The 23,433-nt window shown below is 42.9% G+C and overlaps 1 protein-coding gene across 1 annotated transcript in view; it reads right to left on the bottom strand.

Moving 5' to 3' along the window:
* Positions 1 to 23,433, bottom strand: part of MCF2L2 (MCF.2 cell line derived transforming sequence-like 2) — a 219,525-nt gene that overhangs the window by 5,629 nt on the left and 190,463 nt on the right. Inside the window, exons 22-24 of the mRNA XM_060298371.2 lie at positions 22,242 to 22,457; positions 21,288 to 21,380; positions 21,037 to 21,115 (exon numbers count right to left, since the gene is read on the bottom strand). Of these exons, the coding sequence (XP_060154354.1) occupies positions 21,037 to 21,115; positions 21,288 to 21,380; positions 22,242 to 22,457 (388 nt within the window). The remainder of the gene's footprint in view (positions 1 to 21,036; positions 21,116 to 21,287; positions 21,381 to 22,241; positions 22,458 to 23,433) is intronic.

Raw genomic sequence — 23,433 nt, 5'->3', positions numbered from 1 at the left:
GTCCGGGAAGATCCCACATGCCACGGAACAACTAAGCCTGTGCGCCACAACTATTGAGCCTGCGCTCTAGAGCCCACGAGCCACAACTACTGAGCCCACGTGCCACAACTACTGAAGCCCACGCACCTAGAGCCCATGCTCCGCGACAAGAGAAGCCACCACAACTAGAGAAAGCCTGCGCGCAGCAACGAAGACCCAAGTGCAGCCATAAATAAATAAATAAATAAATATATTTTTAAAATGAAATTTATTAACATGTAAGCCCATTAGTGAGTTTAAACTATCCTCTTCAGAATACATGTTTCTGGTAAACTATAGACTTTGAAGATAAAATTGTGGATTTTCCCTTGCTGTCCACTAGGTGGCACAAAGGGACAACTGTAGATCCTGCTAGTTCAGAGACAGCTCTTAGCCCATAGATTTCAAAGGGGCAAACTATTTCTATTTTCTTTCAAACTAGAGCTTCCTTTGTTCCTCTTTTCCTTTAAAAGAACTATCTCTATTATATGAACTAAAGTACATCATTTTCACCTGGGGTTGGGGGAATGGAGAAGTAATGCGTTAAGCCCCTGGGGCTTTCCTTCCCTTCCCTGGAGGAACAGACATGGGTAACTAGTTGCTATTTAATATGCTAGCAGCAATCTAGGCACCAGCCTAAGAACTTCATCTAATTCTCACAGCAAGACTATACGGTATTGCTTCCATTTTGTATAATAATTAATGAAAAGAATTTAAGCACAAAGAAGTTAAGTAATTCATCCAGAAAGATGGAGCTGAAGTCTGTAAGCCCTCACCGCTTTGGCCCTTAACTGTGTGCTATGCTGCTGAGCTCTTTCTCTGCCTTCTAGGAGTCAGCCAGTGGGCTCATGTTCTGCCTAATTCATCCCAGTAGCTCTCCAGGGCTCGCGACAGGTGAGATCTCCAGGATGCTTCCACAGGTACTAGGCTGGATTAGGACCTTTTGCTTGGTGCCCCAGAGTGTAAACTTGGATGTCTAGGCTGGTCTATATTTGAAGTGTCCATTTCCTTTGCATACCTGACTCTGGCCAAGAGGAAAGGAATCACTCCTAAACATTCAATTAATTGCTTTCAGATTCCACATATTCTCACAGCACGTTTTTTTTTTTTAGTGCGTTTTTTGTTGTCAAAGTCCCTGCCAGCTTCTAGAGCAGTCCGAGCTTGCCATCTTAGACTTTCAGGGCTGCTAGGAGCTGGGGTCAAAGAAACTTCACAATTGGGAAACTATCACCTAGCTCAGCAACCAGCTGCCCTTTGATGTGTCTAGCTGGTTTTAGCCAAAGCCTTGCCCATTTCATCAGAGATTTAATGAGAATTTTTCCATAAGACTAAAATGTAAAGCCCCCCAGGCAAAGGAAACAGTTGTCACGCTTGAGGAAGTCATTGATCCTGATTATCATGAGGTGGTCAGGCTGCTACCTAATAGAGGCAGAGAAGAACACATCCGGTGATCCACTGGGACGTCTCCCAGTGCATACTCCCCTGCCCTGCTGTAACTGTAAATGGGCAAGCAAAAGAACAACAGCTAGACAAGAGTCTGGGACACCCACTACGCATGCCACCAGCAGAAGTGCCAGATGAAGGGGAAGGGGATATAGAATGAGTGGGAGGGAGATGATGGCTCAAAGGTACAACCCAAGTGCAACTGCAGCGGCAGGTGGCAGACATAGATTTAAGTTAAGTAGGACACTTACTATGTCCACTGGTGGAAATGTCCCCCTTGGGAACCAAGACCTCCAGACCCACTGAGGCTGAAGTTGCAGGAATGGGAGGACAGATTCCCTATGTGGGTCACTAGTAGTGTGATAATGAATAAGGTCACAACTCATTCAACCTTTTGGCTCCCAGATTCATATTTTCTGCTTACTGGGGTCCTGGTGCCATAAAGTGGCCATTGGTTTAAGGTATACCCTGCATCCTAAGGTTAGCACCCCAACCCCTCAGTCTCAGGTCCAAACTGCTGCTCACCCTTGCCTTCAAGAGGCTACTCCATGGCTCTATCAGGTCGGCAGCTTCTGAATATGTGGTAGGACCAGTGGGTTGGTCCTGCAGTCACATGCCCATGGCTGTTCCTCTTTTGCCACAGAGTGAGTCCCCCAGTCAAAACAATGTTCTATCCTTGGACAGTGTTGCAGACTGAGGCACTGAAGGCAGGAAAGGCACATGTGTCAATCCCATTCAGGGTGAATCACTGTACTTTCCAGCTTGGAGGATCTGATGAAATCAACTATTCTCTTCAAGGAACAGTATCCAACTGAGGGCTCGGCATGGATCTCTGTGCTGGCAGGTTGGACAGTCAACAGTGGCAGTATCTAGATTGGTCTTGACGGCAGGGAGCCCATGCTGCTAGGCCCGTGCACAGCCTCCCATTCTGCTGCCAAAGCTTCTCCATGTATGAGCCCATTGTGCACACACTGGGTTGCCAAGGAAGAAGCTGGCTGACACCTCCTGGCCAAGTCATCTAGGCAGCTTGGTTCTTTGGTAACTTCTCTGCAATGGATGTTCTCTGAGGGGCATTAAAGTGTAGCACAAAGATCCTTACATTTTGAGCTCGTGTCCATAGGTCTATGTGCCTCTTCCCTAGTCAGATTATGTTGTAATTTGACGCTGGTTATTGTTCTAGAAGGGGATTGGGAAGGGGGTGGGGATGTATCCTGAGGAGGGCAAGCATTGTCTTGTACAGTAAGTCCCCTACATACGAACGAGTTTCGTTCTGAGAGCGTGTTCATAAGTCCAATTTGTTCTTAAGTCCAACAAACTTAGCCTAGGTACGCAACTAACACAATCGGCTACACAGTACTGTACTGTAATAGGTTTATAATACTTTTCACACAAACAATACATAAAAAACAAACACAAAAAATAAAACATTTTTAATCTTACAGTACAGTACCTTGCAAAGTACAGTAGTACAGCACAACAGCTGGCATACAGGGGCTGGCATCGAGTGAACAGGCAAGAAGAGTTACTGACTGGAAGAGGGAGAGGAGGTGGGGGATGGTAGAGCTGAAGGATTGTCAGCAATAGGAGATGGAGGGCAAGCTGCACTTTCAGTCACGCCTGACGTTGATGGCACAGGTTCTGGTTCCTTGCTGGATTCAATTCCATCTACCCTCTTGAAAAAAATGATCCAGTGATATCTGGGTAGTAGCTCTTTTTTTCTCATCATAGGTGACACGGTAGCACTGGACTGCATTCTGAACGGCTGCTGCAACCTTCGTGTACCATTCTACATTCAGGTCCTTTGCCTCAAAAACTAACAGTGCCTCCTCAGATAAAGAAAATCTTGCCATTTCCTGCGTCGTGAATCTCTTCCGTTCTTCAGTTACTTCTTCTTCCTCTTGTCGCTCCACTCTCTCAATTATTTTCACTTTCGTTTCCATTGGTATCGCTTGGTGCTTCTTAGCAGTACCAACTACATCACTGCTGCTTTTACACTTGCTTCCAGACATCCTGGGCTTGAAATAAAGATACTGTACTACGGTACTGTACACAGTACTGTAAAGTACACAAAAGCACAACCACTTGTAGAGGATGCACGCATGTGACAACGTACGCCAGACACACGAACTACCGTGACTGGACACGCAAACGCACTTTTGCATCTTTGAAAGTTTGCAACTTGATTGTTTGTATGTAGGGGACTTACTGTATGTCTCACCTGAGACTTCTGCATAATCTTGCGGGGAGGAGAAGGGCCAATCTTTCAACAAGGGGGAGTGGGCCACTTCTGCCAGCCCAGGGGAACAAGGGCATGTACCCAGATATCCTCCAGTTTTAGGGTCCTATATCTTCCCTGTCAGGGCCTGACTTGCCTGCTTCATCTGTTGGCACTAGGGGCCCAAAATAATAAGGCAGCAGACTTGTCTAGGCTGAGAATTCATCCTTTTCTCAAGTACTGCCCTCTGCTGTAGGCGATGAGGGGCTGAACACTGGAAAGGAGGCCCTCTGATTCTCACACTGTGCTTTAAATTGGCGATTAATCTGAGGCTGTCACTTTCTTCACTCTCTTCAATGCATCAGTGGTGCTTAGCAATAACCACCCAGTTCCATGTTCCTGATAGTTAATATTTTCCCTAAACCTCTCAAATGCTAGAGACATTGCGCCAGCTGGTGCATCCCTGTCTGCCTGTATCTGATCCCAGGTCACCACCAGGGAATGTCTTAGCAATTGAACTGCTACATAGGCCAGGGACCAGCACTTCCAACACTCCACCTACCACTAGCAATGGAGTCCTCACTGCCATTTGGCCAGCAAGTGACCCAACACCAGAATCCCATCCTTTCTAGGACCTCTCTGGGTACTAACTGTCTTAGGTCAGGTTTCCCAGAAGCAGATTGTACAAGCGAGTTAAGGAGAAAGGGCTTTCAGTTGAAATGTGTAAGGCAATGAGGGCAGAAGACAGAGCAAGGAAGAAGCCAGGTGCAGACGAGGGTTCAGCCAAGGTCCAGCATCTGCCTGATCCCCTAAGAAATGCTGGAATATGGATGGCACCACAAGTGTCCCATCTGAGGTAGAAGGGCTGGCTTTTGTACCAGCCAGCCAAGCTGCCCTTGAGGGAGGCCAGAAGCTCTTAGGCATTTCTTGGCTGGATGACTCTGGTCGGCTGAAGATCGAAACTGACTGATAAAAAGGATCTGGATGAGGTCTCAACAACCTCTACTATACTACCATGTGTGGGCTTTTTATTTATTTATCTTATTTTTAGATTTTATTTTATTTTTTAAACATCTTTACTGGAGTATAATTGCTTTACAATGTTGTGTTAATTTCTGCTCTATAACAAAGTGAATCAGCTATACATATACATATAACCCCATACCCTCTCCCTCTTGCGTCTCCCTCCCACCCTCCCTATTCCACCCCTCGAGGTGGTCACAGAGCACCAAGCTGATCTCCCTGTGCTATGCAGCTGCTTCCCACTAGCTATCTACTTTACATTTGGTAGTGTACATATGTCTATGCCACTCTCTCACTTCATCCCAGCTTACCCTTCCCCCTCCCCGTGTCCTCACGTCCATTCTCTATGTCTGCATCTTTATTCCTGTCCTGCCCCTAGGTTCATCAGAACCTTTTTTTTTTTTTTAGATTCCATACATATGTGTTAGCATATGGTATATGTTTTTCTCTTTCTGACTTACTTCACTCTGCATGACAGACTCTAGGTCCATCCACCTCACTACAAATAACTCAATTTCGTTTCTTTTTATGGCTGAGTAATATTCCATTGTATATATGTGCCACATCTTCTTTATCCATTCATCTGCCAATGGACACCTAGGTTGCTTCCATGTTCTGGCTATTGTAAATAGTGCTGCAGTGAACATTGTGGTACATGACTCTTTTTGAATTATGGTTTTCTCAAGGTATATGCCCAGTAGTGAGACTGCTGGGTCCTATGATAGTTCTATTTTTAGTTTTTTAAGGAACATTTATACTGTTCTCCACAGTGGCTGTATCAATTTGCATTCCCACCAACAGTGCAAGAGGGTTCCCTTTTCTCCACACCCTCTCCAGCATTTACTGTTTGTAGATTTTTAAAATAAATTTATTTATTTTTGGCTGTGTTGGGTCTTCGTTTCTGTGTGAGGGCTTTCTCTAGTTGTGGCAAGCGGGGGCCACTCTTCATCGCGGTGCGCAGGCCTCTCACTATCGCGGCCTCTGTTGTTGCGGAGCACAGGCTCCAGACGCGCAGGCTCAGCAGTTGTGGCTCACGGGCCCAGTTGCTCCGCGGCATGTGGGATCTTCCCAGACCAGGGCTCGAACCTGTGTCCCCTGCATTGGCAGGCAGATTCTCAACCGCTGCGCCACCAGGGAAGCCCCTGTTTGTAGATTTTTTGATGATGGCCATTCTGACCGGTGTGAGGTGATACCTCATTGTAGTTTTGATTTGCATTTCTCTAATGATTAGTGATGTTGTACAGATTTTGATAGATACATAATGTCATGCATCCACCATTATATCATACAGAATAGTTTCACTACCCTAAAAATCTCCTGTGCTCCACCTACTCATTTCCCATCCCCTACCCTTAACCCCTGATAACTACTGATCTTTTTATTATCTCTTTAGTTTTCTCTTTTCCAGAATGTCATATTTGAAATCATACAGTAGGTAACCTTTTCAGATGGGCTTATTTCATTTAGCAATATGCATTTAAGTTTCCTGCATGCCTTTTTATGGCTTGATAGCTCATTTTCTTTTATTGCTGAATAATATCCCATTGTATGGATGTACTACAGTTTGCAAGTCATTTAGGTAAATACCGAGGAGTATGAGCGCTGGACCATCTGGTAAGATTATCTTTAGCTTTGTGATAATCTGCCAAACTGTCTGTACTATTTTTTTTTTTTTGCGGTACACGGGCCTCTCACTGTTGTGGCCTCTTCCATTGCGGAGCACAGGCTCCGGACGCACAGGCTCAGCGGCATGGCTCACGGGCCCAGCCGCTCCACGGCATGTGGGATCTTCCCGGACCGGGGCACGAACCCGTGTCCCCTGCATCGGCAGGCGGACTCTCAACCACTGCGCCACCAGGGAAGCCCTGTCTGTACTATTTTACATTCTTGTCAGCGATGAGAGTTTCTGTTGCTCCATATCCTCACCAGGATTTGGTATTTTCAGTGTCCTATACTACATTTACAATGTAACTCTCAGGTTTTTTTGAGGTATCAGCCAATCTTTTGAAGAGCTGACTGGTTTTCGTGAACTTAACTAGTGAAAAAGTCACCAAAGCTCACATCGACCTAACAGTTACTCCCATGTTGTCTTTCTGTCTCCTGAAAGCAGCCTGCTTTCCTAGCATTGAAGGTGTGTGCATGCATGTGTGCACACAAACAGATACACACAGACACACATAAACATATATGGACACAGTCTACGACCAAGCCTAGACTAGGATACCCGTAACTAAATGTCAGCTATTCCTCTGTTCACCTCATGCCTTTGAGTCTGATGACCTTGAATTAGCTGGACAGAGATAGAAGGAAGAAAAGAAAGCACCTGGATAATCCACATCTTTATGTTTTGGGTAAAGGAGGAGTTATAACTTTATTAACTGGCTCATATCTGCAAATTTGTAGATTGTACCAATGTTGGCCTTTCTGTTCTCAAGCAAAGGGTCTTTTTCTTTTTCTTTTTTTTTTTTGGCGGTACGTGGGCCTCTCACTGTTGTGGCCTCTCCCGTTGTGGAGCACAGGCTCCGGACGCGCAGGCTCAGCGGCCATGGCTCACGGGCCCAGCCACTCCGCGGCATGTGGGATCCTCCCGGACCGGGGCACGAACCCGTGTCCCCTGCATCGGCAGGCGGACTCTCAACCACTGCGCCACCAGGGAAGCCCGCAAAGGGTCTTTTAAAGGTCTCTTCAAGGGATTCTTGGAACATGAAAAAGGAGTTAGACACCTCAAGAACAAAACATATTTTATGATACAAGGTGGATAAGCCCAATATTCTAATAGTCCTTGATAATCTGAAGAGTCACTGTTAAGTGGGAAGCTAAGATATGACTTGATCAGAGACAGTATTGGGGGATAAAGCCAATTATTTAAGAGATGAAAATATTGTTTATCTTTTCTTTAAAACATTTTTCACAAGCCAATTACGTCTCCATAGGAAAACAAAACAAATATTTCATATCTCACAGAGATTCCACTACATAAAGGAACAGGTCTTATCATGTAAAGGAAATTTAGGGACTGTAATTCCTGAACTCTCACCAGCCACAATTTTTCTCAAGCCTTACTTTTCCTGGTCTGTACTAAGAAGAAAATAGGTAATTTTTCATTTTTCAAATATACAATTTTATAACACACATACACACCCTAATTGAGAATAACAGCCTTATTAAATGGCATTGCCTTAGTATTTGTTAACCAGTACTAAAAATTCAATTTCTTAATTAATTAACTCTTATTGAGTTAAGAAATTCAATTTCTTAATTTTCATAATTTCATAAGACATTATGAAAATTTCTTTAAAAAATTTTCCACATAATTAAGAAAATTTTGTCATATCCTGTCATAAAAAATTAATTTGTCATATCCTGCTCATTAGCATCCAAGGCTCTAGAAGTCTGAAGAGGAAACATACACTAGTTAGCCTTGTGCTGGAGTAGGGGGTGGTCTGTGTACGTTTCCTTAATGACAAGGAATTTGTAGCTTATAGGTGCTCAATAAATGTATTTTGAACTAAAATTCCTTTCAGAGCCCTTTTCCAAATAAAGTGTATACCTGAAGACATACTACATGTCGCACCAAACTAATCACATGATAATCTAAAACCAAAGTCTCAAATACTAAATTCCCAATACTTTGATTATGGGCAGTGGTAAAAGCATAATCTTTTGGAAAAGATTATCTTTAAATAGTCAAGGAAAGAAAAGATGACAACCAAAACAGCACATTCAAGCCCCATAAACACATAATCTATTATGTCATTAAAATAAAACACATAATCTATTATGTCATTAAAATACAAAATATAAAAATGCCTCCACATTTGTTTTTCTTTTTGATCCCACGCCCAATTCTGCCTGCTAGAAAACTGACACACAAAGAAGTTAGAGCTGAAATCTTGCGAGGAAACCCCTGATCAAGTGCTGCTAACCTTTCCAGGAAAGCTTTGGGAGAAGATGAAGTCAATAAACCCTGGATAGAGCAAGAAATACAGTGCCACCATCCAGTGTCTTTATTCCAAAGCAGGGACATTCTGGCAATGCTCTTAGCCTACAACCATTTCCTTAAGAGGACAGCTCTTCCAAAGAGTAAGTTACTTCTCAATGTGAAACATTTGCCCTTCATTTTAATTCTGGCCTAACTGGATCTATGCAAATGAATAGCAGGAAGTTGATTTTATACCTTTCTTCTTACTCACATAATTAAGGAAGGGCTGAGAATCCAGCAATGTCTTCCTCAGCTTCTAAGCAGCTGGTATCATAAAATTATAATACAGCACATTAAATGCTGTGATAGGATACTCCTTAAGGGAGTGGGTACAGAGACGAGGGAGACTCAGCTGTCCACCAGAGCCCTCACCCCTTGCCATCACCCCATTGCTTTCATGCCCCACTCTCCCATCGGATCCTACCTTTAATCTGACATGTGCTATGGACTGAGACTTCCTTGCTACTGCTGGCTCTTTCCATATTTTCAATCCAGGGTGCAAATTCCACTTCACTGCCTTTGCTTTAGAGAAATATACATGACCTCACTACACTAGTTCTGTACTAGTTGAAGTGGAGCTGGCTCACACCAGATTATCCCCAGCTAAAGCCTTATGGACCTGCTTCCTCCTCCTTCTCTACCTGTGGTATGGAATTGCCCCAGCTCTCTGGTGACATTCAGCAAAGGAATGTTCAAGGGATACCACCTGCTGGATCATATAGTTAACACCTAACTGGCTGCAAATCTGAGGTGAGGAGATGGAATCCCCTTTCATTGTCTCAAAAGCTGTTTCAAGTGCTCAACAAATAAGCACTTGCTAGGCACTGGAGGTCTGAGATGAATAAGATGTGCCCTGAGCTAAACCTCATCACCTCCTAGCTCTGCTTGCAGAGTGGTCTGCTAGCCTGATGTGATTATTCAACCAGTTTTTTAATTTGTTTATTCACTAAATATTTACTGACCACTTACATGAGTGCCAGGCCCTTGTATAATATGAGGCCCGTGGGAAGCTAAAACTAATAAGACAACCTCTATGCCCTAGAGGAAATTCACGGTCTAATGGGGAGGAAAACTTAAACACATCATAAAATTATAATACAGCACATTAAATGCTGTGATAGGGTACTCCTTAAGGGAGTGGGTACAGAGAGGAGGGAGATTCAGCTGTCCACCAGAGCCCTCACCCCTTGCCATCACTATCATCTCTTTGTTTTAGGGCCTGGGCTGCCTCTATTAGGAACTGGCCAAATGAGCCTAAAAAACTAAGCAGGCTGTACCTGAACTGGATCACAGGCTACGGGTTTATTCAACAAGCATTTACTGGGTACGTCCTGAGTGCCTTGGAGGGGGAGAGGAATCAGAGATGGAGAGTTTCTAAGTGGGCAGGAATAGATGGAGTAAGAAGCACCAGTGAGAACTGAACCTGAAAGAAGTGTGAGTGTATATTCCTCCAGACAGGGAGGAGTGAAGAGAGGACGAACAAGGATCAGGAGAGTTCCCGATGCAATGAGGGAAGCTGAACCAGTTAACATGCAAAGTGGGAGGCAGGGTGAAAATAGGAGTAGAATTGGAGGTCCTCAGAGGAAAGTTCCAGAAAACAGCCAGAAGCAAAGGCATTTACGGGAAGTTTCAAAATGGCAGGTATGACTCAACTGCAACTCAGCAAGCCAGCATTAGGAAAGAGACCCTAGGCTGGCAGTGGGGTCAGGGAGCTAATATATTTTAATTAGAAAAATTAAATTAAAATTTAATTGGAAATCCCTTGTAATAAGCTAAGTGTTGAAGAAAATCAATGAAAGCAATGATGTAGAATCAACAGGAACTATCTGCAACATCTGACACTTGTTAAAAAAAAAATCAGTACACACCTAGTGCTTGCTTCAAACTGTATATTCCCTTGGCCTGAAATGAAAAAAACAGAAACAAAAAGCCGCAGCACTCTCAAATGTAAGCCAATTTGAATAGATTTTACATATTGATTTTATACACATGTACACGCACAGAATACTATAAAAATTGATGAAAGTGTGTAGATCTTGGTCTTATTTTCTTAGTCATTTGGTAAACCTCTCAGCAGTCCTGGCTCACTTGGCCTTGGCAACCCCTCCCACTTCTCTGCCTATCCTGCTGTGTCCCATGTGCCTTGATTCTCAGTCCATCCACGTTTCCACAGTTAGCTCCATTAGCACTGAATTAAGAAATAAACAATGGGCCCATTAAATGCTCACTTTTTCCACCGGAGCCCAAGTTACACGGCTTGGTAAGGGAAACATCATGCATTTCTGGGACAGGATGAGAATCACCTTCTTTGTTCGGGTGTTGTCCCAGCTGTGAGAACAGCACCAGGTCTCAACCTCCAGTGTCCCTCACCGCCTGCACCTGCATTAAACCCAAACTGATACTCGAGGCTTACCTCCTTCTCTCTCAACCTCATTTCCTTCCACTCTACCCATGAACCTCTCAAGCCAGGCTCCAAGTCATCACTGAACATGCTCTCTTGGTGGCAGCTCTGTGATTTCAAAGATTCATGGGTCCACCGTTTTTGCTGGTTTTTTTTTTTTTTTGCGGTACGCGGGCCTCTCACTGTTGTGGCCTCTCCCATTGCGGAGCACAGGCTCTGGACGCGCAGGCTCAGCGGCCATGGCTCATGGACCCAGCCGCTCCGCGGCATGTGGGATCTTCCCAGACCGGGGCACAAACCCGTGTCCGCTGCATCGGCAGGCGGACTCTCAATCACTGCGCCACCAGGGAAGCCCCGTGGGTCCACCTTTATTACCCATGTGATGGCACGAGTTGCCCAGTTGCTAGGATGGGCCTGAGGCCGGGAGCACGATGCCTTGTACCACAAAGGGACCTTGCCTTCTACCACGCACTGTGCTGCCCCTGCGAAGCCGCCTGCCGCCAGAGCCCCTGCCCAGTGAGCCTGATCTCCCAGTGTCCCTAGGCCTCCCTGTCACACAGGGTCAGGCCACACAGGAGGAGGCTGTCCCAAACCACAGGGCCAGCCGCCCTCCTTGACTTGCGCCGCCGCATTCCACGCGTCGGGTTACACTCTTCTCTTCCCAGCTCAGAGCCTCTCTGACTCTGTAACTCCCTCTGGCCACAGGCCCCTTCTGCCTGGCTGTCTCCAGAGGCCCTGTCTCCACACCCTCAGCGGCTCCCAGGGTCCGTCTTGTCGCCTTAGAGGCCCTCATCGCTGGGGGCCCGGAGGCCTTGCCCAGAGGGCACGGAGTTATCGTGCCCAGCAGTCCCGGTGGTTGAAGGTGGGGTCGGGCGGTGTAGGAATGAACTGGGGTGATGATGCGTAGGTGTCAGAGCCGTGTGAGTGCTGGGCAGGGGTGAGGTCCTGATGTTCCTGATCTGGCAGCCTCTGAAACCTCCCTCCCCTGTTGCCTGATGCCCCTGCGTCTGTGTTCGGCCCTGGAGTCTCATCTCTCGGGGACCAGCCCAAGGCCCCACTCCTGCTCACTCACCCACAGGGCGCGGAGGCCCCTCTGAATTCCTAGAGCCCTTGCTGTGGGCATCACTCACAGTGACATTTCATCAGACCCTGCTTGGTGAGCCAGGCTCAGGAGACCTGGTCCTGCTGCAGGAAAGCTGTGTGAAATTGACCCTCAGTTGGCCTGCCTGTGAAAGGAAGGGGCTGGGACCACACCTCTGGGCCGATCTTTCAGTTCAGCTTTTTTTTTTTAATCTAAACTACTTGCTAGCGTTCTGGTTCTGCTTCTTATTTATATTTTACATTCCTGTCACAACCTAGAGCACACAGTGCTGGGACTTGAGGAAGACTTAAGAAATGTGTTTCTGAATTATTAACTGAATAAATGCCATGACCTCACAACAAACGTGTTTTTCTGTGGGGCAGGGAAGGGCAGGGTGATCTAGTTAAAAATCTAGATTGTAGATTAAGCTCAATATTGTTAAGATGTCACTTCACCAAACTGATCTGTAGATGTTACACAATCCCAATCAAGATCCCAGCAAGCTTTCTTATAGAAATCGACAAGCTGATTCTAAACGTATATACAGAAATGTAAAGGATATAGAAGAGCCAAAACAACTTTAAAAAGGAAAAACAATGTCAAAGGACTCAAATGATCTGATTTTAAGACATTATAAAGCTACAGTAATCAAGATAGTAAGGTACTGATGTCAAGACAGATAAATAGATCAATTAAACAGAATACAGCAGCCAGCAATAGATGCACTTATATAAAGAGTCAATTGGTGGAAGAAGAGTCTTTTCAACAATGGTAGTAGAACAACAATTAATGTGCACAAAATTGAACTCTGATTGACACTTTATACCATACACCATAAAACCCCCTCAGAATAGATCAGAGACTATAAACCATCTAGGAGAAAACATAGGAGAAAATCTTTGTGACCTTTAGCCAAATATTTCTCAGGCACAACACCAACAGTATGATCCATAATTTTTTAAAAATTGTATTTCATAAAACTTAAAATCTTCTGCCCTTAAAAAGGTACTCTTAAGAGAATGAAAAGCTAAGCTACATACTGAAAGACAATATTTGCAAAGTATATATCCAATAAAGGACTTGTACTTAGAATATATTAAAAAAAACTCTCAAAACTAAATAATAAGAAAACAAGGAGATACACGTGTGATACAGAAGCACATAAAAAGACGCTCAACCATTAATCAAAACAAATTAAAACCTCAGTAACATGCCACTACATACCTATTAGAAGGCTTAAAATTAAAAAAGACTGACAATACCAAGCGTTGATGAGGGTGTGGAGCAAGTGGAACTTTCATACACTGCTGTGGGAGTATAAGATGGTATAACCACACTGGAAAATAGCGTAGCCATTTCTTAAAAAATTAAACATGCACCTGCCATCTGGCCTAACCATTACACTCTTAAGTATTTACCCAAGAGAAATGAAAACCTAAGTCCATGAGAAGATTTGTACTCAAATGTTCATAGCAGCATTATCCAGAATAGCCCCTCAGAAGTGGAAAGAAAACAAATGTTCATTAACAGGTAAATGGATACGTAAACTGGGGTATAGCCAAACAATGGAATGCTACACAGCAATTAAAAGGAATGTACTATTGCTACACAAAGCAACATAAATGCATCTCAAAATAATTATGCTGGGACTTCCCTGGTGGCGCAGTGGTTAAGAATGCACCTGCCGATGCAGAGGGGACATGGGTTCGAGATCTGGTCTGGGAATCTTCCACATGCCGCGGAGCAACTAAGCCCGTGCACCACAACTACTGAGCCTGAGCTCTAGAGCCCACGTGCCACAACTACTGAAGTCCGTGCACCTAGAGCCCGTGCTCCACAACAAGAGAAGCTACTGCAATGAGAAGCCCGTGCACCACAACAAAGGGTGTTCACTGCAACTAGAGAAAGCCTGCGTGCAGCCACAAAGACCCAACGCAGCCAAAAATAAATTAAAAAAAAAAAAAAAAAAAGCTAGGTGAGAGAAACTAGGCCAAAAAAAGTACATGCTATATATTTTCCTTATGGAATTTTAGAAAAATCAAAGTAATCTATAGCGATAGAAATGAGATCAGTAATCACCTGGAGAGCTGTAGGGGGGTAAGAGAGGGGCAAGAGAAAGGTAATAAAAAGAGACATGAGGAAAATTTTGGGGGTGAAAGAAGGGTTCATTATCTTGATTGTGTGATGCTTTCACAGGTATGTACATATGTCAAAATTTATCAAATTGTATACATTAAATACGTGCAATTTATTATGTCAGTTATATCTCAATAAAGCTGTATTTTTTTTCAATAAAACTGTTTTAAAAATTGTAGTTTGGGCTTCCCTGGTGGCGCAGTGGTTGAGAGTCCGCCTGCCGATGCAGAGGACAAGGGTTTGTGCCCCGGTCCGGGAAGATCCCACATGCCATGAGCGGCTGGGCCCGTGAGCCATGGCCGCTGAGCCTGCGCGTCCGGAGCCTGTGCTCCACAACGGGAGAGGCCACAGCAGTGAGAGGCCCGCGTACCGCAAAAAAAAAGAAAAAAAAAATGTCGTTTAAGGCCTCTGCCCAGAAACTTTAATAAGCTACAATGCATATTCTCAGGTATAAGCCCTAGCTATCCTAATTCTACAGTTCTAGGCTAGGACCCAGAAATATGCATTTGACCCAAGCTCTTCAAGTAATTCCACTGCAGGCTGTCCCTAAACCACCCTTTGTGAAACACTGGTCTAGGGAGTAAGGATTTCTAGAACAATATTGTTATTAGAATGTTTGTTTCTGGGGAAAATAAGTAACTTTTTCTGCTAGGGTTGTGACATGTTTCTGTACTATGCCCCCAGAGCACGCACATTCCATTACCATAACACATACTTAGCATACTATTAATAGTTCAAAAACAAAATTAAATCATAGTTTTTTTCCAATCTTACCTTTATATAAATTAAAATTAACTACATGATCTTGTTACCATTTCCTGGCAGAGGCCTACAGTGTAAATCGAGAAATTAGGCCACTTGATTGTAACTGAAAACCAATGTGGTGGTTTTTCCAATCACATTTCTTATCTTTTTCGTCATCTTTCGACGCACACCCACCCTCACATCCTCCTGACTAGTTCACGATCAGAGAAGACACAGAAAGAGCGTGAAATGATTTCATTCCTGCTAAGTCTCTGAAGACAAAGTTATCTTTTCACACTTACATAATTTTTCTTAGTAAACAACAAAAATCGTTGCCAGTATAAATGATAGGAGATAGGTTTTCCACATGAGACTAGCATCTCTTAACCCTAGCAACATTACCCGAAGGAAATATTAGAACTCAATTGATGAAGCTTGTTGTGGATTTTCCTATCTAATATCACTTGAGAAGACAAATGTGAAAGGGTAAAGCCTACTCAGAGGTGATTTTTAATGATTAAAGGGAATACAGTGAGTGACATCTGTGAAAATGGTGCAGGGAAAAAAAAAGCCCTCCAAAAATTCTCTCCTCAATGAAAGCATGGAAAAAACTGATAAAAATAGTCAGACACAATATTTTCAGAATGCTGGAAATTAAACAAAGGCAATCAGGAGAGCATTAATTCAAGAAGAATGGATGAATCTCAGTATGACCAGTGAGCTCTGTGGTGTCTTAGTTGCCCTAGTGCCATCTCACCCCTTCTTGGTGGTGGCCTTGGAAGCCAACAGCCTGCAATCATGGTGAAAATTAGCAAGCTGGCACCTGTAGGAAGGGACAGAACAGGGTTGGAGCTCCTTCAAAGTCTCATTCCCAGTAGACTGTCATTATTTGAGTTGTCTGGGGATTCCCTGGAATATCCTACATGCAAGGCTGTCTTTATTAACCCAACTAAGAGCTTGCTCAGTGTGAAGAGCCTTTTCCCCAGGGGCATTTGTAGAAAATGTCCAGGGTGATTGTTTAACTTCTTGGCTGCTTGAGGCACTGGATATCAGCTGGGGCAAAAATAGGCTAATCAAAAAGTTTAAAAGGAAAAACTTAAGAATAAGATATCCATAGTGGTTAGAATAAGATATCCATAGTGGTTTTGAAAAACTCCAAATAGTCCTGAGAATCTAGAAGTCCATTGTACACATGACCAGGGTTGTGTGCATGCTCAGGAAAAATCTTAGCAGGGCTTATGCTCTCACCTTGGCTGATCTTGAGGCTCTGCACAAACAGGAATTGAAGGCTAACGTGGAATTGTCACCTGTCTGGCTGAATATTGAAGGTGTGCTTCAAAATCCATGTAGAGGGACTTCCCTGGTGGTGCAGTGATTAAGAATCTGTCTGCCAATGCAGGGGACACGGGTTCGAGCCCTGGTCTGGGAAGATCCCACATGCTGCAGAGCAACTAAGCCTGTGTGCCACAACTACTGAACCTGAGCTCTAGAGCCCACGAGCCACAACTACTGAGCCCGTGTGCCACAACTACTGAAGCCCACACACCGAGAGCCCGTGCTCCGCAACAAGAGAAGCCACCACAATGAGAAGCCTGCACACTGCAACGAAGAGTAGCCCCCACTCGCCGCAACTAGAGAAAGCCCGTGTGCAACAATGGAGACCCAATGCAGCCAAAAAATAAAATATAAATAAATAAATAAATTTATAAAAAACAAAAATCCACAGAACCCCTTGGCAAAGACTGGAATGCTTGTTGGTTTCAGGTGTTTAAGGAAATCTCTGTCCAGTCATGAACCAAGCAGAGACTTCAGTGGCTACACATGACCACGAATACAGATTTTATAGAATTGTTTCAGAAAAGTCAGTAAGTAAACAAACAAAGACAACAAATAGCAACAATAGCAAACACTGGAGATGGAGGAGAATCTGATTTCCAGGGTTGCCACATTATGTTATTTTAAATGTCCAGTTTTCAAAGAAAAATTATGACATGTGCAGAGAAACAAGAAAGTATAGCCCATACACAGAAAAAAAAGCAGTCAATAGAAACTGTCCCCGAGGAAGCCAAGATATTACACTTCTTAGACCAAGGCTTTAAACCAGCTTTAAAAAAAAGTTTAGAATGAAAGGAAACCATACATAAAGAACTAAAGAAAAGTATGAAAACAAAATCTCATCAAATAGAGAATATAAATAGAGAGAAATTATATTTAAAAAGGGCCAAATAGATGTTTGGGGTTGAAAAGTATAATAACTGAAATGAAAAATTCACTAGAGTGGCTCAATAGCAGATTTGAGCAGGCAGAAGAAAGAATCAGAGAACTCAGATATGGGTCAATTGAAACTATCCAATTTGAGGAAGAGAAAGAAAAAGAATGAAAAAAAAAATGAACAGAGACTTAAAGACCTACAGGACACCAACAAGCATATCAACATACCAAGTATATCAAGCATAATGGAAATGCCAGAGGAAAGAAAAAAGGAACTGAAAGAATACTTAAAGAAAGAATGGGCAAAGACTTCCAGACTTTGATGAAAAATGCTAATCTATACATCCAAGATGATCTACAAACTCCAAGAAATAAAAACTCAGAGATCCAAACCTATACTGTCAAAATTGTCAAAAGACAAAGAAAGGAGAGACAGCCCAGATGGCAGAGTAGGAAGACTGTAAGCTCACCTCCTTTCATGGCCACACCAAAATTAAAACTATTTACAGAGCAACTATTGATGAGAACCACCTGAAGACTAGCAGAAAAGATTTTCCACCACGAAAGATATAAAGAAGGAATCACAATGAGATGGGTAGGAGGGGCAGAGAAGCAGTATAGTCAAAAGCAGTATAGGCAACCCACAAACGGGAGTATAATCACAATTGCATAAGTTTTCCTTAAGGAGCAAGAGGTACAAGTCCCATGTTGAGCACCCCAGCTCAGTGGTCCTGCACTGGGAAGATGAGCCCCCAGAGTGTCTGGCTTTGAAGGCCAGTGCGGATTACTTTCGGGAGAGTTAGAGGGCTCTAGGAAACAGAGGCTCTACTTTTAAAGAGCATGCACAAAATCTCACATGCTCCAAGACCCAGGGCAGAAGAAATAGTTTGAAAGGAGCCTGGGTCAGACCCACTTGATAATCTTGGAGAGCTTCCCAGAGAGATAGGAGGCAACTGGGACTCCCCCTGGGAATATAGATGCTGGCAGCAGCCATCTTTAGGAGCTCATTCTACCATGGTGACACTGGTGCTGGCAAGTGCCACTTTGGAATCCTCCCTCTAGATGATTAGTACTGGGACACAGCCCTACCCAGCAGCAGGCCTGATGCCCTAGGACCCCATGAGCCTCCAGCCATTCAGAGATCTAGCCCCACCCACCAGAAGGCCCGGGACCCAGACGCACTCACCAGTGGGCCGGCACTAGTCCTGGGAGCCCCTGAGCTGTGTAGCCAGTTATGCCAGGACCAAGCATTGCTTACCAGCAGGTAGGCAGCCTCCTCCAAGAGGCAGAGCCTTGCAGCCAACTGGGGTGGGGGCCAGCCCTGCTTACAAGTGTGCTTACAGTAGTCAGCCTCATCACAACAGAAGGGTCCACACAGCCCACATAGAAGGCAGCCCTAGAGCACATTGGTGACCAAAGAGAAGCGGGCTGTTGGGCCCCAAAGAACATCTCCTACATAAGGCCACTTCTCTGACATTGGGAAACGTAACTGACTTACCTAGAATATATAAAAATAAAAACAGAGAATTAGGCAAAATGAGGTGACAGAGGAATATGTTCCAAATGAAGGAACAAGATAAAACCCCAGAAGAAATATTAAGGAATACTTATTACTTATCTACCCAATAAAGAGCTCAAGGTAATGATCATAAAATGCTCAATGAGCCCAAAAGAAAAATAGATGAACACAGAGAGAAATTTTTATAGAGTTAGAAAATATAAAGAACCAAACAGAGCTGAAGAATACAATAATTAAAACAAAATATACACTAGAAGGAATCAACAGTAGATTAGATGATACAGAGGAGCAGATCAGCAAACTGGAAGACAGAATACTGGAAATCACCCAAGCTGACCAGAAAAAAGAAAAGGAATTGTAAAAAATGAGGATACTTTAAGAGACCTCTGGGACAGCATCAAGCATGTTAACATTTGCACTATAGGGGTTCCAGAAAGAGAAGAGAGGGAGAAAGAGGCAGATAACTTATTTGAAGATATAATAGCTGAAAACTTCCCTAGCCTGGGGAAGGAAACAGACATCAGGTCCAGGAAGCACAGAGAGTCCCAAACAAGATAAACCCAAAGAGATCCACACTAAGTCATGTTGTAATTAAGTTGGTAAAAAGTAACAATAAAGAGAGAATCTTAAAAGCAGCAAGGGGAAAGCAACTAGTTACATAAAGTTGCAGGATATGAAAGTAATATACACAAATCTGTTGCATTTCTATACACTAACAATGACCTATCAGAAAGAGAAACCAAGAAAAAAATCTAATTTACAATTGCATCATAAAGTATAAAATATCTAGGAATAAATCTAACCAAGGAGAGAAGACTATAAGACATTGATGAAAGAAATTGAGGACAACACAAACAAATGGAAAATTATACCATGCTCATGGATTGGAAGAATCAATATTGTTAAAATGACCATGCTCCCCAAGACAATCTACAGAGTCAATGCAATTCCTATCAAAATACCAATGGCATTTTTCACAGAAGTAGAAGAAATAATTCCAAATTTGTAGGGAAACGAAAGATCCTGAATAGCCAAAACAATCTTGAGAAAGAAGAACAAAGCTGGGAGTATCATGAGACATGATTTCAAACTATACTATAAAGATACGGTAATCAAAACAATATGGTAGTGGCACAAAAACAGACACATAGATCAATGGAATAGAATAGAGAGCCCAGAAATAAACCCACACTCATGTGGGCAGTTAATCTATGACAAAGGAGGCGAGAAAGAATATACAATGTGGAAAAAACAGCGTCTCCAATAAATGCTGTTGGGAAAACTGGACAGCTACATACGAAGGCATCAAATTGGACTACTTTCTCATACCATATACAAAAATAAACTCAAAATGAATTAAAGACTTAAATGTACGACCCGAAGCCATAAAACTCCTGAAAGAAAACATAGGCAGTATACTTTTTTTTTTCCCCTGTGCCGTGTGGCATGTGGGATCTCAGTTTCCCGACCAGGGATTGAACCCGTGCCCACTGCAGTGGAAGTGCAGAGTGGACTGGACCACCAGGGAAGTCCCAGGCAGTATACTTTTTGACATAAATTATAGCAATACTTTGTGTATAGAAATACTGAATTCCAGGTGTTGAGCACCTGGAACAAACATAGTTTTGTAGGTCAATTACCCTTTAATTAAAAAAAAAAAAAAAGACAAGAGAATCTGGAAAGCAGCAAGAGAAAAGCAATTTGTCACATGCAAAGAATCTTTAATAAGATAAATAGCTTAATTCTTATCATAAACTATGGAGGCCACAAAACAGTGGGATGACAAAAGTGCTAAAAGGAAAAGACTGTCAGCAGAGAATTCTATATCTATGGCCAACTGATTTTCATCAAGCCTGTCTTGGTTCAGGCTGCTATAACAAAATACCATAGACTGGGTGGCTTAAAAATGACTGAAGTTTATTTTTCACAGTTCTGGAGGTTGGAAGTCTGAGAGGAGGGTGCCAGCATGGTTGACTTCTTGCGAGGACCCTCCTCTGGGCTGTAGATTGTTGACTTTTGATTGAGAAAATTGGATCCTGGCCATTGGGTATGTGGGAGTATGTGTAAAAGGGACATGCACACAACCACAAAAACCCACACACAATCTAAAGCATCCACAGGTGCTTCCAGGTACTATGAAAATGTGCCCACAGTTATTTTCTAGGCAAAGCATTTTCTTTAACAGTATCCCCAATCTCCATATCCATTACAAAGTTGGAATCAGTATAACTCTCCAGACTAAAGCCAGCAAGGGTAACCTTACCTTTAATATTGTTTTGTTGTTCCAGCAATAATTTACTTATTTCTGAAAACCAACAATCTCTGGTTTCTTTTGAAGCTGCCTGCAATTACAAATAAGAAAATACCATGAGTATCAGATCACCTGGTGCATTAATTGGACAGGACTTTTATTCTCTGGGTGACCTTTAGAATGTGACAGAAAACACTGGTTGAGTGATGGGAACACAATAGGGAAAGGGGAAAGGACACCTATGGGGAAGGCATGAATTTTACCTGTAGGATGTATTTCTCAAGTCCATTTTGGTTGGCAATTTCAAACTTTCTGTTGCTCCCCCTTCCAAGTTGGCGAATTGAAAGTGTCATTAACTATTGTAAAGAAAGAAGAAAATTTTCTATACCATCTTTTCTGATGTAAAAAAATTATCCCTGTCAGCCACTCTAATCTTTGCTACCCTTGATTGCTCTCTTCTTCCATCTTCCTTCCAAGTGTTTTGCTGTCCTCTGTTAAGAGCCCCAAGGAGCATAAAACATAATCTGGTACAGTGTCATTTGTCTTGTCTGTTTCAGAGGACAAGACAGACTATATGTTTCCATATGCAGAGCTGTAGCCTTCAACTTTAAGCAAAAAGATTATCTCTCCTTTAATACCTGAGTATTTCACAAATCTCTACATAGTAGTAACTGAATTTGTATCCATTAAGAAACAAAAATAACAAAAAGTACTATGAATAAACTACCAGTTTTAATCACAAGAGCACGTGTGTGTGTGCGTGTGATCGCTAGCTATGAAATATTTCTAATATGGGTGAGAGGCAATGTTTGGTGTGGACATGGGTTCCTACACCCCCAGGGTCAGGATGTTGCCTACACTTGCAGGCAAAGATGCATGGTTGAGAAGATGAAATCCAGCCCATGCTCTAATCTCCAAGGCGTTCAATCCTCTGCCTGGAGGAAAGAGGGTACTTTTCAATTAGTTTGTCCAGACAGGCTGCCATTGGGTCCTTTTTCTCCACCCAGCACAAAGGCACCTCTGTGCCAGCGCTGGCCCTATCTAGTGGCTGATTACAAGCTCTGACTCTGGAATCAGGCCTGTGTGTGGATTCTCGCTCTGTTGTGTGGCATTTGGCAAGTTAACCTCACCTCAGTTTCCTTATCTGTAAAATACGGATAACAGCATTTCTCTCCATAGGGTTGTGCTGACTCCCAAGTGCAATAGGACCCCTTTACCTTCATAGACTTCTTAAAGCTGTAGTGAGGAGACAGGCCCTGGTCACTGGGCTCCATTCGTATCTTACAGAACACTATCCCCTGTTCAAATAGATAGATTTGCCTCTGGCTGGGCTTAAATCGAATTAAATCCTTCATCTTATAACGCTCCTTGTGAACTGTCCAGACGTTGAAAGAGCCATGCATCAACAGCTTGCCCAGTTTTCTGATATCATCCTTTGGGAAACACAGACACACACAAAAAGAAGCTGTTAAATTACTTGACAGGAAAGAACTCTTAGGGGTCTGTTTTCAAATTACAAACCATGCTTATTTGAAGCTTACAGTCTTATAAGTGCCAGTCAGGCTAATCTGTCACTAATCAAAACTACAATTTTGTGAGCTTCACTGAGCATGGCATCATTCAGTTATATAAGGAAATAGTGCAGCTGTATAAGGTAATAAACACAACGCATGTTAGCAATACTTTGAACTGAAGATATTGGTCCTCCAATATTTTTGTCTTGCAATTAATTTTAGCTAGCAGAATTCCATTTCTTCTTCTTTGTTTTTGATACAAGACACTACTTAAAAAGGCCAAGAAATTAATATTTTAATTATGTTCGGGACAGCCAGAATCTTTGCTGCATTATGGATCTGTGGTAACCCATGTATTCCATCTGTATCCTAACCTCTCCTTCAGGTATATGAGAACCTGAAAACATGAGATTTGTTCTGAAAGGAGAAAGCTTAGTATGACCTAATCTTCATAACACTGTAATGGAAATGGTAATGACATTCAACTCTGCATTTTTCAGAGTGAGTGAACAGTGCAAAGACAATTCCAAATGACAAATCTTTTATTTCATCTTTTTGGCTCTAAGGCACACACTGTGTCTCCTTCCACAATCATATGTCTGGTTCAAAGTCCAAATGAAGTGACCTGGCCTTCTCTGAGCTCTCTCTAAAAGTAGTGGAGTGTGATGAACTAGAAATGTGGTATTTTGTCTGGTATTTTTCAAAAATTATATCACTTAAAGTAGATAATCAAGACTTTATTTCTCTGAATCAAACACCAAAAGGAAAAATTATTTGAACAGGACCAGGACAGAGACATTTCCCTGAGTTATATCTAGCTGAGATAAAGCCCTACAATTTCTGATAATTATTACTAGACATATGTGCATTTTATAACTTATTTATATTGAACAAA

The sequence above is a fragment of the Globicephala melas genome, chromosome 4, assembly GCF_963455315.2.
Source record: "Globicephala melas chromosome 4, mGloMel1.2, whole genome shotgun sequence".
Classification (NCBI taxonomy): Eukaryota; Metazoa; Chordata; class Mammalia; order Artiodactyla; family Delphinidae; genus Globicephala; species Globicephala melas.
The sequence above is the reverse complement of the archived record's forward strand: the minus strand, read 5'-3'. Positions and strand labels throughout refer to the sequence as shown.